The sequence below is a fragment of the Urocitellus parryii genome, chromosome 3, assembly GCF_045843805.1.
Source record: "Urocitellus parryii isolate mUroPar1 chromosome 3, mUroPar1.hap1, whole genome shotgun sequence".
NCBI classification, from domain to species: Eukaryota; Metazoa; Chordata; class Mammalia; order Rodentia; family Sciuridae; genus Urocitellus; species Urocitellus parryii.
Window position 1 is genome coordinate 29616614 of NC_135533.1, and position 14449 is coordinate 29631062.

The 14449-nt window shown below is 31.8% G+C and overlaps 1 protein-coding gene across 1 annotated transcript in view; it reads left to right on the plus strand.

Moving 5' to 3' along the window:
* Nucleotides 1-14449, plus strand: part of Vps50 (VPS50 subunit of EARP/GARPII complex) — a 121314-nt gene that overhangs the window by 30779 nt on the left and 76086 nt on the right. Inside the window, exons 10-12 of the mRNA XM_026391546.2 lie at nt 371-413; nt 1783-1881; nt 3335-3475. Of these exons, the coding sequence (XP_026247331.1) occupies nt 371-413; nt 1783-1881; nt 3335-3475 (283 nt within the window). The remainder of the gene's footprint in view (nt 1-370; nt 414-1782; nt 1882-3334; nt 3476-14449) is intronic.

A 14449-nucleotide genomic window follows, 5' to 3' on the forward strand; every position in this document is an offset into this window, starting at 1 on the left:
TGCTCTAGAGAGACAAATTTTTTTATTAAAAAATTTTTTTTACTAATTTTTTTATTTTTGAAATTTTACATTTTATTTGAATTATAGTTTTTATCTTTAAAATTAATTTTGAATTCTTAAATTCTTAGTTCTGTGTATAGATTCTTTAGGATTTTCTTCTTACACAATTCTATTGATGCTAGTATTGACTCATTTCTTTCTTTCTTTTATGTGATTTCTTTTTCTTTATTGCACTTACTGTAGAATCATCAGTACATCTTAAGTGCTCATACCACTGGTATTTGTTGATTATTTCTTCAGCTAACATATTTAGCACTTAAGTTTGTCTCTTTTTTAAGATAGACATATGTAACTCTGTTTTATTTAACAGTGAGCTGAATTCAAAGCTGCAAGATACTTTAGAACAAATTGAGGTAAGAAGGAGTTTTATCATAAATTACTTTTTCATTGCAGAAATTTTTGAAGAGTCTAGGTTCAGCATTATGTTTTGATTTCTGTCATTACCAGTGTTTCTAAATAACCAAAATTAAACTGTTGTTTTCATTTGGAGTATCTACTCATGGTCAATTTAGTGTTAATCTACTTCTAAACTCAATAATATTTTAGGAACTATTGGGCCTCAAAAGAAGGACTTGAAAATAACATCATTTTAGAAAAAAATCTCCAAACTGTTTGTAATAGGTATATTTTCATGTAAATTATATGATTGCCAAAATACTTGCCACATCTTAGTTACATTTTTATCAACTGCTTCTCTTTTTTATTTGAGTGAGTTAACTTGACTTATGAGTAAATATTGCCTGATCCTCCTAAACTCCTAAACCTCATAATGATATATAGTTCATCAAAATGCAGAAGCTAAGAAGAAAAAGGGTATATCATTGTGAGCATTAAGCCTGTTTTTCCTTCTGCATAAGTACAGCATTCATTTCTTTCCTCAGCAGTCTTTGCAAAGCAGAGTATTCTATTCATTAAACCCAATAAGAATTATTTGATTTCTTTTAATATTTTACTTTATTGCTTTCCTTAAAAGAGTGCTTATGAAAGTTAAAGTTGGACTTTAAAATAACCCTTTTTATGGAAGTAGTCTTTGGTCATAAATACAATTATTTGCTAATTGTAATAATTCTAACTTTATAGTAAAAAAAACAACTGCTTATCCCTTACGTGGATAGTTCCCTGTATATTTTTAATGAAGGCTTTCTATTGAGAGGTTAGTATTTTTTCACTCTTAATATAAATATTATTCTATACATATTTAGATAATTATTATTTTTTAAAAAATGACATTATTGAAGTAGAAAGCCATAAACAAAGTAGTGCTTTTAGGTATAAAACCTTAAACGCTGTGGTTTATACTTTCAAAGGCATTAATTTGTTGAGAATTACTTTTTTAGAGATTACATAAAGGTAGTTGTTATTGAATAGTCTCACAAATTCAGTTCTTATAATTGTAATATTTTAGCAAATGTTTGAGGAAATAAAATTAAGAAAAAGTAAAAAACAAGATTCCTTAAGAAACTTATTTTGTTTACCTTGAAACTCTAGGCAGAGTTTTAAGACATAGAAATTGATGCTAATAACATTGCAGTAAGCTTGGTTATAGTTGCTTATAAATTGTAACTCTAATTTGTTTATAATTTTATTTAAATTTAGTATTAAAACTACCAAATCCAGTATGACTGTAAATATATTGAGATATTGTTAAAAGTGAGAGAATGGTTTTAATATATTCTTTTTGAAAACAATTACTTAACCACCTCTTCCTCTTTTAATTAATAGGAACAATTGGATGTAGCTCTTTCCAAAATCTGCAAGAATTTTGACATTAATCATTATACCAAGGTTCAACAAGCTTATCGACTTCTTGGAAAAACACAGGTTAGTTTTTAAAAGGATGTTCCATTTTTTTCTTAATCATAAATCTACTTTCAAGATTGTTTAAGTCAGAATATAATAACTAATGTAGTATCCTTGAAGCATTTTATTTAACAAAGAACATTTTTATATTGAATTAACATTGGTAACATGATTGCTTACATGGAGTGTATGTACTGTGATTAAACATTATAGAAGTTTATTTTGAACTGTGAAGTGTTTGTTAGGTTTAGCATTTTCACAATTTTGTATAAATTTTAAGAAAAAAGTCCATCTTAAGATAATTCAGTGGGGATGACATGTACTTTCTTTGACCTCAGCTCTTGATCCTGAAACATGGCTTTCTCATGTGGGGTTTCATTTGTACCTAGATAAGCTGGCACAACTCTCTTAAAATGGTGTGTAAACTTGTGTACATTTATCTTTTAAAACAGGCCTATTGCATTCATCAGATTTTTCAGAGGATTCTGTTATTCCCCAAATGCCGTAACTCCTCTTGTAATACATGGCTTTGCATACTCTTATGTTCAAAGACTTCCTTGAAGAACTTGGAACAAGGGCCGTGATTTGAAAATTTATTGTATTATCTGTATATACAGAATTGTACATTTACACTTATTACATTTAATCATGATAGGTGTTAAATGTTTTCTTCTCTGAAGTGGTCTTCTCTCCTAGAAGGAAATTTAATACTTCACCTAACCATTTAAAATTTTTACATTTTAATATCTTAATTGTTATACCTTCTGACTTTTCACATCTTGGTTGTACTTAGGACGGAAAAATACAAGAAGAAAGATATGTTGATTTTGAGGTACATATATAAAGACCTTCAAAAATAAAATTATGATTTCTAAGTTTCTTCAGAAGATTTTTTACCTTCATTTAATATGTATTGGTACCTGCCAGATGCATTACTCTAGTCCTCTGAATATAGGCCCTTATGTATATTCTAGTGAGGGATATGAGCATTCAAAAAATAGATGCGTATGCTGTCAGGTGATAACAGTTGCTACAGAGAAATATAAATTCAGGATAAGTGAATAGAGTGATGGAAATTGCTTCTTTGTATAGGATAGGAAGTTAGGAAAAGCTTCTCTGAGAAGTAAGCTATTGTGGGGTGTCCTGAATGAAGTAAGAGAATGAATATGTGATGGCAGAGAGAATCCAGAGGTGTAATATACCACAGCACATTTATACAGAGCAGGATAAGTACCAGTTAGTTACAAATGCAGAGCAATAGAACAGTTCACTATTCAGACTTGAGTGGTACAGTGTCATGGTTATATGAAGGGTTATCTGCAAATAATCCATACTACAATTAATTCTGGGAATGATAGCAATCTTTGTATTATAGTTATAATTGATGAAGATTTTTTCCTGTGTTTTTGTAATCTGTTGAACTTTATTTATTTTAAGAAAATGAAATTATACTGTACCTATTTTCTTTCCACAGACTGCAATGGATCAACTTCATATGCACTTTACCCAAGCCATTCACAATACTGTGTTTCAAGTTGTCCTTGGTTATGTGGAATTATGTGCAGGAAACACTGATACAAAATTCCAAAAGCTGCAGTATAAAGATCTCTGTACGGTGTGTAGTAGCTTAAATACTGTTCATATGTCTGTCTCCTGTGTTTTAAATTTATATTTCCAAATTTTTTTGCACCTACTATTTGAAGATGCTACTATAATAAAAACAAGTATAGTTTGCTAAAAGTTTATTTTTTCTTCCATATTATTCTTTCTTTTTTAGTATTTTTATAGTTGTTGATGGAGGTTTATTTTATTCATTCATTTTTATGTAGTGCTGAGAATTGAACCCAGTGCCTCACACATGCCAGGCAAGTGCTCTGCTACTGAGCCACAATCCCAGCCCTCCAATATTATTCTTTTCCTCAAAAACTAAAGACTCAGTCATACAAATGCGTAGAGGTTGCTGAGATTGAAGTGCAGTTGCTTCAAAATTGGCTGTCTACCCTCTTATAGCTTCTTTTATTCTATCTCTGATAGTTCTCTTCTGTGATTGCATCTGGAGTGCTTCTAAGCAGTTATCTTTGTTCAGTCTTTCCATGTGTATACATGCACTCCTGTCAGTATCTGTAACCACTTTTCTTTTTTCATTCTTAAAGAAACATTAAGTCTTTAGGTAGCAGAACCCAACAGGTGAACAGTAGATGAATTCATGCTTTTTCAGAAGTAGGTCTTGCTGGTAGAGTATGAAGAAAAGAGAATAATGATCAAGTTGGAAATTGTAGTGTCTTTTTTTTTTTTTTTTTTTTTTTTTAGGGAAGACTGGGAAGAAGCAGGATGCAGTGGGAATCATGCATTCTGTTTGATACCTGTTAAATATGTAGGTAGATATGCTGAGGTTAGTCTAGGGATATCAAGGCTAAACTTAGAGATTTGAGAGTCATCAACACATTGTATTTAAAACTATGATACTGGAAAAGAAGATTCGGGAAAGGGTTGATGGTGTAGGTTAAGAAGACACTAGGGCTATTAGTTTTGTGATTTTCAGGGTGTAGGTAGGGGAGGAGAGACTGGAAGAATATGAGAGCAGCTGGACAGATAACTAAGAGATGGTGGTGTCATAGTTCATGAAGAAGGAAGTGTTGTAAGAAGAATGGAGTGCAAACTATGCCAGGTACTGCTGTCTGAAGATGGTGATATTCTAGAACTAGATACTTGATTTGACAATGTGGAAATTGTTGTGGAAGTGGTCTCTCATTCTAGCCTAAGAGTATTCTTTGTTTCTTAGTAGAGAGTTTTTTTTTTTCTTTTTTCTGTTCCTTTACCCCCAAACTGGGGATTGAACACAGGTGTCCTCTACCACTGAGCTACATTCCCAGCTCTTAATTTTTAATTTTGATACAGGATTTCACTGTTTTGCTGAGGCTGGCCTTTAACTTGGGATGCTCCTCCTTCAGCCTCCAGTCACTGGGATTACAGATGTGCACCACCATGCCAGGCATTATTTTTTTTTTTTTCTTGATGCCTACTCAGGAAATTGTAGCAGTTCTAAGAAATATATATATATATATATATATATATATATATATATATATATATTTTTTTTTTTTTTTTCCTCTTTTGTAGTTGTTTCTATGAATTAGTATGAAAGTAAGGTAATCCTTATTTGTCAGTGAGTTTGTAAAAAGTGTCAGTTGTGTATCTAATGAGAACTAGAGAAATATCCTTACTTGAAAACTACAACTAATATTCTGGAAGGATGTGTTTATATGTGGTATATTAAAAATTAGGTTAATAATGACTTGTTAATATAGCTAAAATATCTTTTTAAAATAATTTCATAAATCATGAAGACTTTCACAAATATTATTTAAGTGTAATATAGTTGTATAATTATATCTTTAAATATAGCCATCATATAATAAATTTTAATAATTTTGAAATATGTTGTTAGTTTTCTTAATCATACATGCTTTAAGAAAGTTTGAACTTACTCTGAATTATTTTAGAAAGTGTAAAGTTAAGAAATAACCCTCGGCCTCCTAGAAATTATCCCAGGATTCCTAGTCACTACTGCTACAGGCAGACAGGAATGCTTTTATTTCTTTGAAACTTAAGTGTTATTTCACTATATTGAGTCATATTTGATAAATTTAAACTAGGTAAGATTAGAAAGAAATGATTTATTTCTGGGTTACCATGTTGCTTATTTAGTCAGATGAAAAGATGTGAACTTTTGGTAACTGAGTACTATAAAAGATGATGGTTAGCTAAAGAAAGGAAAAATAGAGGGAATCCTTCAAAGTAGAATAAATAAGCTCATGAAAGGAAATGTCAGTACATTTTCCTGGGGAAAAGGAATATGAAGGCTCTGGAGTAGCATAACTCAGGCAAGAGAGATAATTCATGAATGAGTCATATTATAATGTAAGACTCTTAATTTTTCAGTATGAAGCTGTGGAAATCATTTTAGCCTCTGGTTAAATGTATAACTGTTTAGCATATACTTGTATAAAAGCAAATGTGGCAAATGTGGTAAGCAAGAAGTGGCAGAATACTCAGCAGGCAGGTGGAGGGTATTGATTGGCATATTTTGGAAACAAGAAGAATGAGCTTAGGCATTTTGACAGTTTATTTTCTCTGTATCAGAGCAATATTTTGAAGGAAGTCCTTAATCATAAATAGAGTTTAAAAATAACATTAAAAATTAAGATAATTGAGTGGTACAGCATAAGAGAGAGATGGAGTTTCTCTGAACAGGGAACAATTGTGATTTCTGTAAATGGAAAAAGATTGGAAATGAAAAGAGATAATAATAAATCTGCTTGCTTTATTCATAGTATTATTTTCAGCCACTTTCAGATGTCAGCCTAAATGAGCTATAACAAAATTGAAGTATTTTTAAAAAATCTCTTTACAAAGAAATTGAGCAAAATTAATGTTCAGTTTTTATTAATTCTGGTAAACAGAACCTCAGAGTTCTTAAGGCCAACAGCATCCTGTTACACTAGGGAATTCTGTGCTTTTTGTTTCCTTTCATCATTGCTCTGAGCTTAAAAGTTTAGTTGGTTTTGAGTTTTTAAAAATAATTTTGCAATTGAATGTACTTATTTTTTTCTTTACTAACCCATGTTTCTAAATGGTTTAATTAAAGCATAGTTTTTATAGTCTATCCTTCGATCTAGTTTCCCTGCTTTTCTGAAATATGTTGGTTTACTGTTTTTAGATTAATTATTGAAGTTCTTTTTAAAAAGGCGTATGCTATTTTGAACCCCTGATGAATGGCTAATAATTAGCAACAAAATTTTCAAAGGAGAACTGAACTTCATTTATTTCTTTAAAGGAACAGAGTAGAGGGTCAGAATGGTAATCTTATTTACTTAAAAAATTTACTTTTATTTTTAAAAATTTATTTATTTATTTGGTATTGGGGATTGAACCCAGGGGAACCTAACCACTGAACCCACATCCCCAGCCCTTTTTAAAAATATTTTATTTTGAGACAGGGTTTTGCTAAGTTCCTCAGGGCCTTGAAAAATTACTGAGGCTGGCTTTGAATTTGCTATCCTCCTGCTACAGCTTCCTGAGTCAATGGGATTACAGGCATGTGCCACCATGCCTGGCTTAAAAAAAAAAATTAAACTTTGTTTATAATTGCATTTATGTTTTGATGTACCCCACATGTTTATATGTGAAAGGATTTATAGACAGCATATGGAAGCTCTTTATTTTGACCTTGTAGGAAAACCTATTGTAGGTTATTTCAGAGTTTATAAAGTATTCATCAGTTGTTTAAAGATGTTTTTATTAGTGCATTATGATTATACAAATATAGTGGGGTACATTTTTATATAATCATAGTTGCATGGAATCTAATTTGCTCCATTTCAGTCCCAAGTGCTTCCTTTTTATCTCCCCTCCTGTCTCCCTTATTCCCCTTCCTCTACTGGTCTTCCTTCTGTTTATATTCTTTTTTAAATTGGTACTTTATAGATATACAGAAAGATGTAATTCACTGAGGTTGTATGTACAGTACATAGCCTAATTTGATCAGTTTTATTCCACAGGTTTTTTTTTTTTTTAATAGCAATCTTTGGCAGCCTGATGGGTTTCCCTGAGGGAAATTATTTCAAGATGTTAATTAAGATGTCATTGATTAATTTTTTGATAATAGAGTTGACCAAACTGGCTGAAGTTCTCTCAGCCATTTTTCAGTTGTTCATTTCCAAATGATTTTAATGAACTTCCAGTTCTGTTTTTGAAATGAACTTGATGATATATTTATACTTTGGGGAAAAATTTAGGATTTCTTTTTAAAAAACCATTTAGAAATCATTTCAGTATGTGTTTTCACAGTGTCTGGCACATTAGAGGTATTTAGTAAATGTTTCTTGAGTAAATTGGATTGCCATCTTTGTCTTCAACTGGCATAATGTGGACACAATTCAAATCTGATTAGGCAAAAAAATTCAACATTGATCACATCCTCTGTGCCATTTATTTTTACAGGTATTTTATAGCATACATCATGGAAAGGCAAACTAAAGACTAGTTTAATGTTCTACCTTTAATCTTTTAAAGTTTCATTCTTATGAATAATATCATGTGATGTCAATAAATAATATTAATTGGATTATAATTCAATGTCAGTTTTTTGAGAATCAGTAAATATCTTTGATGTGTTCCTGTTGAAGACAGTCTATTTTAATATTCATATAAAGACCTAAAGACAAATTAATTAAAGAAAACATTTTTCTGTTCCTAGATTCTCAGGGCACTTTCTGTTGTGAAGAATTAATTTATTTTCTTTTGTCAGGTAGTGTAAGAGTATGCTGACTTTCTTTATATACATGTTAAGCTACTAGGAAATTCAGAACTAAATTTAATGTTCATGTATAGTGCCCATCTTGATTTTGGGTTTTCTGTATAATTAACTGCTTTTTAATTTCTTTCCTATTTTCTGACTTTTTAAAACTAATTTGTTATTGAATGTTTTTTGTCACTCATGGTCTTTATGGAGTTAGGCCTAATATAGATTATATAGGTAGTTACTAAGTAATATGATGCTCAGTCTTAAAATGACTATATATAATTAAAACATTAATTGTAAGAAAAGCAAACAGAATATAAAAATTGTATTTGCATCATCTTTTTAATGTGTATGTGAGCAGATAAAGTAGCTTTATACACTGTTGTATATAATTTTTTCCCACTGGTTATGTAAAGAACAATTTTCTATTTCAATAAGTAAGAACTCATGTAGCTTTTAATGACTTGACGGTATTTCAGTGTTGAAGATTCTGTGGATTAACTAGTTTCCTATTATTGGATATTTTTGTCATTTCCAGCTTTTGTTGCTGTGAACAACACTATATCATATAAATATTCTTAAAGCTAAATCTTTAAGTGTGTTTAGTTATTTCTTTAGGATAAATCATGAGAATTGAAAATGCATTGTCAGAGTCTTTACATTTTAAAGACTTGGTTGTATTGCCAAATTGCCCTCTAGAAAGTGTGTTTCAGTTTACATTCCACATCAGCAGCATCTGCTTTGCTACCTTTCCCTGAACACATGAATGTTGTTTATTATTATTTTTTATTTCATAGCTTAATTGTCAGGTACCAGAAAGTAGCAAGTGAAAAATAATTTGTGTTGTTTATCACCCAGGCATGTTTGGGATGTTAAGAAAATTAAACTGGGACATTTATAGCCTGTTGAAGTTAATTTTCTTGTAAAGGTGAGGACCTTTCTTTTCTTGCTGACTGCTACCAATATTTGAATATTGATCCAAGAGAGCAATCTTTACAGTTCAGGGAATGCTATTATTTATTTGAGGGCTTGCTCAGGTCATTTCTAGAATAAACTAAGAATTTAGCTGCCAGATCTATTCTTTTTTACAAATATGTGGTGTCTTGCTAAACAGGAACACTTTATATGGATGGGTCCAGGGATATCAGGGAAATACTGTATCCAATGGCATGAGAATATGAGAGCATAGGGCAGGTGAAATAACAGTGGATTTGGGGGCCTGGTTTATTGGGTTTCAGGATGGTGGTTTCACTGTTTGTAGTGTACCCAGGAATTAATGAATTACTAAGGAGCTTGTGCCTTTTCTCTCTTGAATGGAAATGGAGGGATTCTCTGTTCTCTTGAACCCAACTTAGGTGTGGCAAGACCTCTCTGCTGCATAAGAACCCTTCAAATTAATTAGCCTGCAGCTGGGTGATTTGGGGGAAAGGAAGTGGGGTAAAAATAAAGGACTAACCTTTAAAGGGTAGAAACAAAAAATAGCTTATTGTGAAAAACTATTTTGAAACCTGCCCTCCCCAAGATCTATTCTTTATTTGATAGTGATTTTATTGTGATCTCAGCACAGGAATTAACAGCATTTTGTTAGTTGATGACTATAAGTGCTATGCTTATTTTATATTATCAAGCTGTCTGTTGGGTCAAACAGACAAAATAATGTTTTAAGGATATCCCTAAGAATTTTAATTTAACAGCAGTTAGAAAAACTTGAGAATGATACTAAAAGAGCATGTTCTATTTCACAATTTAGCATAGCTGGTTACCTAATTCCAAGTTGGGATCACTTGTATCATTATGTTGTCTTTATATGTATAAACATATTTAATATTAATAACAAAGTGCCTGGTAGATGAGAATGATTTTTTTCTCCATCATGCATTTGAATTTTCAAATCATGAATGAGTCCAGTCAGGTGCAAGGACAGTTTTGCTAAAAGCATATTCACATATATATTTTTTAATCTATAGAGTGTCATAGAGACTCTAGGTGATTTGCTTTAACCATTGGGATTTATATACAAGAAATGATATGCAGAAGTCCTGACCAAGTCATCACAAGGTTAGTTCCCAAGCACAAACAGGTTCTCTCCAGTTCAGTGCTCTTTCAGCTATTTGGTCCTATTTCTCTGGTTTCCTGTGGTTAGAAAGTACTTTAAAATGTTTAGATTTTTAGCAGCTTGGCACTTACAGAAGTAATCAGAGATTAGAAGGGTCTTGTAAATGTATGGCTCAGGCATTTAATTAGGGTACAGTCCCACACATTTTTGGTTCCTTGGGCTTTAGTGCTGTTTTGAGCAGCAGCACATTTCCAGAGTCTTAGCAAATGTCCCAGCGTCTTCTGGTGATGGGAGCTCACAGTACTAATAGCATTCATCTAACAATAGTAATAACCTTTTATTGTTTTGATGTGTGTGTGTGTGTGTGTGTGTGTGTGTGTAGGATGGGGCACTATGAGTTTTGGATTTCTGTGAGGAAGCCAAAACATCTGTTCTCTTTGTGCTTGTCAGGATATGATTAGAGTGCTAACCTAAATGTGAAACAAGAACAAAATAATGCTTTAGGGCTGGAGTTGTAGCTCAGTGGTAGAGTACTTGGCCTAGCACTGGGTTCGATCTTTAGCACCACATAAAAATAAATAAATAAAATAGAGGTATTGTGTCCATCTATTAACTAATTTTTTTTAAAAAAATAATGCTTTAATGATATCTCTGTGGATTTTCATTTTGATAGTTAAATTAAAAATAGCATCTTTCTCAAATTTTTATAAGATTTGGAAATGGAGAGTTCTGGTAGGTATAAAAGTAAATTATATAATAAGTAAAAGACTAACTCAGTAGCCCCTTTTTTCATTTTTATCACATGACATTTAACCAATAAATGTAAAGATGTCAAAAGATGACATTCTTTCATTGTGTGCTTCACATTTGGAAAGAAGACTTATATTTATGGAGAGATTTATACTATTCTTTGAATGTGGCCTACATTCATTGTTTATAATCAAGGCTCACATGTTGCTACTTTTGATAAGTTCTTCATTTTAGTTTTGATCAGATAAGTTGGTTAAGATGGTTAATAATATAGATGAGAGTGCCAAATGTTAACTGTGAACTGATAAGAATGAAATGGGAAATATGTTTGTGGATTTTGTGACTGCATTGCTCAAGATTGGATTTAGCAGCCTATTTTGATGTTCCAGTTGGGAAGCATGGTAGAAACATGTTGAACTTTTATATCGTAATATCTGGATTTGTGAATCATCTCTAAATCTCACACCCTAGGATATTTTTTACCTTTTAGGATCACCAATGTTATGAGACATATGTGTCTTCTCTGTAGAGGATATGAATTTTTTTCTTAGGTTACTTAAAGTATCCCTTCTTTTCTGTATGCTTTTTTAGAAATATTTCTCAAAAGCTTGTACTGTTTTTTATACGTAACCACACAACTTTAACTAAAGATGAAAGTAGAAAAATAACTATAGAACACAGAGAAGTATTGGTAATTAAATTTCTCTTTTCTATCTGCTCTTACGAAAAAATTCAAGGCATGAAATTTGGTTCTTTGGGGTGTCTTACTGTGTGGATATTTGCTAAATTTAAGACTTTCATTCCTACTTTCATGTGATGTAAACACAGAAGGGGAGTTAAAATATAATGCTCTTCTGTCATGGGATATTTTTGCTGCTCTGTCAAGCAAGTCTCCCCTTAGTGGGAACTTGAACTAAGTTTTAATGTTAGGAATTTAGTAATTAATGAATGACTCAAATCAGTAATGAGATATCTGTTTGATCATGATTCACACATGTCTGTGTAATAATAAGATTCTGTATTTGAGATTTGGAGGTGATTTCAAAATACTAACTAGTTGCAAACGATCTTAAGTATATGGTAGTAAAAGCATGAGAAAGATTTGTTATTGAGAGTTGGCACTAGTTGGTTGCATGGTGTAATGGAAGGTGGTACCATATTAACATAAGATCAATGTAGCTGGTTCCCAGCATAGTCTTCTATACAGAGATTAATATATCTGGGCTTAAATCTATTGAAAACATTATTTCATCTATCCCATTTTACTTTTCTTCTGTAAGTTGTTTATTATGTGTGTATAATAAATTTAGTAAGATGGTCTCTACATTTGTTTCTATTTTAGAATACAGACTTAGGCAAGGATTATTTAGTTAACTGGTAGTGAGTATGTCATGGTCTTATGCTTGTACATATGAATATATTTGAAGATAATAAAATTTGAGTTCTTTTGGGAGACTCAGGTAAGCTTAGTGGTTTCACTAGATCTATGAATCATTTATACTTAAATCATTGAGAAAAAGGCTTGCTATACTTCACTACATAATTTCAACCTTTTTTGAATAAGAATTTACATGTATCCATGTGTGTATATCTCATATAAATCCACTAAACTTCAGCAAACCCCAAAGTGATAGCCCTAGGAAAGGATCTCCTCTGATTCCTCAAGTAAATAGGCAGATAATGTAGTTATACAGTGGTTGGGTGGAGAATAGAAGGTGGTAGGTCTGTTTTAATTTTCTGGTTTGTTAAACTGTGACAAGTATAATAGAAATTAATTGGTGGACTATAACATAGTTATTTGTATAGTAATAATTTTTCTTTGGCAAAAAATAAGACTAATACTGCCTTTCCCTTATCTACCAGAAAGAATGTTGGGATATACTTAGATTAAATATATTTGCATAATACAAATATAAATTTATGCAAAGTCGAATTTATGAAATTTAGAAAAATCTACATGTAAAGGAGTACCTTTATTCAAGTGAATGATTACTGAGTCAAAGCCCAGAACTTTTTGTGACTTTTGCTTTTCTTTTCCATCTTCCTTTAGTCATTTCCTGACCTTGTGCATCAGTATTGGCTTTCAGTATCTGTGTGTGGAATAAGAGGTGGATTATGTTTAATGATGTGCTAAAATAAACAAAGGAAAAAGGAGTAAGACTGTTTTATTGTAAAAGTAGCAATTATAAAAGCAAGCATGAGAAGTTAACCCCAAATAATTTTTCATAGCTGCACAGTCCTCATTTGTGTTTATGAATGATATTTTAGTTTATTTTACCAGTCTTCTTGTTTGAACATTTAGATAGATGTCATTATTTTGTATTTGCAAATAATCCTTTAACGACTAACATTGCTTAAGGTATATCTTCAGGATAATCATTTCTAGAAGTGGGATTCCTGGGTAGAAGGGAAAATACATATGCTGTTTTGTTATGTGATGCTAATTTCCTTTCCTTGAGGTTGTACTATTTTTCATTTTCACCAGCATTATATCAGAAATCTGTCTTTTCACAGCCTTGCCACAGACTGTGTATAATATAGAAGTAAATAAAGCCAGACAGGTTTTAATCAGTGTTATACTCTTCCAGTAGAATGGTGTCCAGTTTGAACTGACCTCAACTTTGTTTTGTATAAAGGCGCTTAGACATTTTAAAGGGACCCCCCTTAAAAGAGGGGATACATAGAAGGGTCATAGGGAGTCAAGAAGTGAAAAATTGCAGAAGAGCTAGAAATGGGGCTATTCCATGTGAAACCCATTTAGATTTGCTGACTGCTCCTTATGGAAGTTCCTAGGTTTCTATCTTTCCCTGGAGACGGGGGAGATAATGTTCTCATCCTCAGGTGTTAACTGAAATAAACAGTAAATTCTTTAGGTAGCCTTGAGTTTTCTGAGGCAGACATTTTAAGGGGTCTGGTGTCATCCTAGGGACCTGACCTTGAGCCATTAGCAACCATGGTAGTGTGTTTTCAGATCTTTTTAGACCAAAGTTCGGGCCCCCTTGTAAAGTATTCAGAAGATCCTGGCTAAAGTTTGGTTAAGGAGAGGATCTTTGCCATTGGGCAGCTTTAAGATTTTCACTAATGTGATGAATGAGAATTTTGTATCTTATTGTGAAGTTCATGTACATTCTTTCCATTTTTCTATAACACTTTTTTGCTTATTTTTTCCAGACATTTGTCGTTGTTGTTGTTGAGATAGGATCTTGCTATGTTGCTCAAACTGGCCTTGAACTTCTAGGTTCAGGCTATTCTCCTGTCTCAGCTTCCCAAGTAACAGAAACTGTATACCACTGTATCCAGCTTCCCAAACTTTTAAGAGCTCTTTATAGATATAGAATATTAGTTCTTTAATGTGAATATATGCTGTGACTATCGTACAAGTTTATCACTTGTCTCTTGACTTTGTAGTGTTTTTTTTGCCATGCAAATTTTTTTAAATTTCATTATTTATTTATTTATTTATTTAGTTGTAGTTGGAC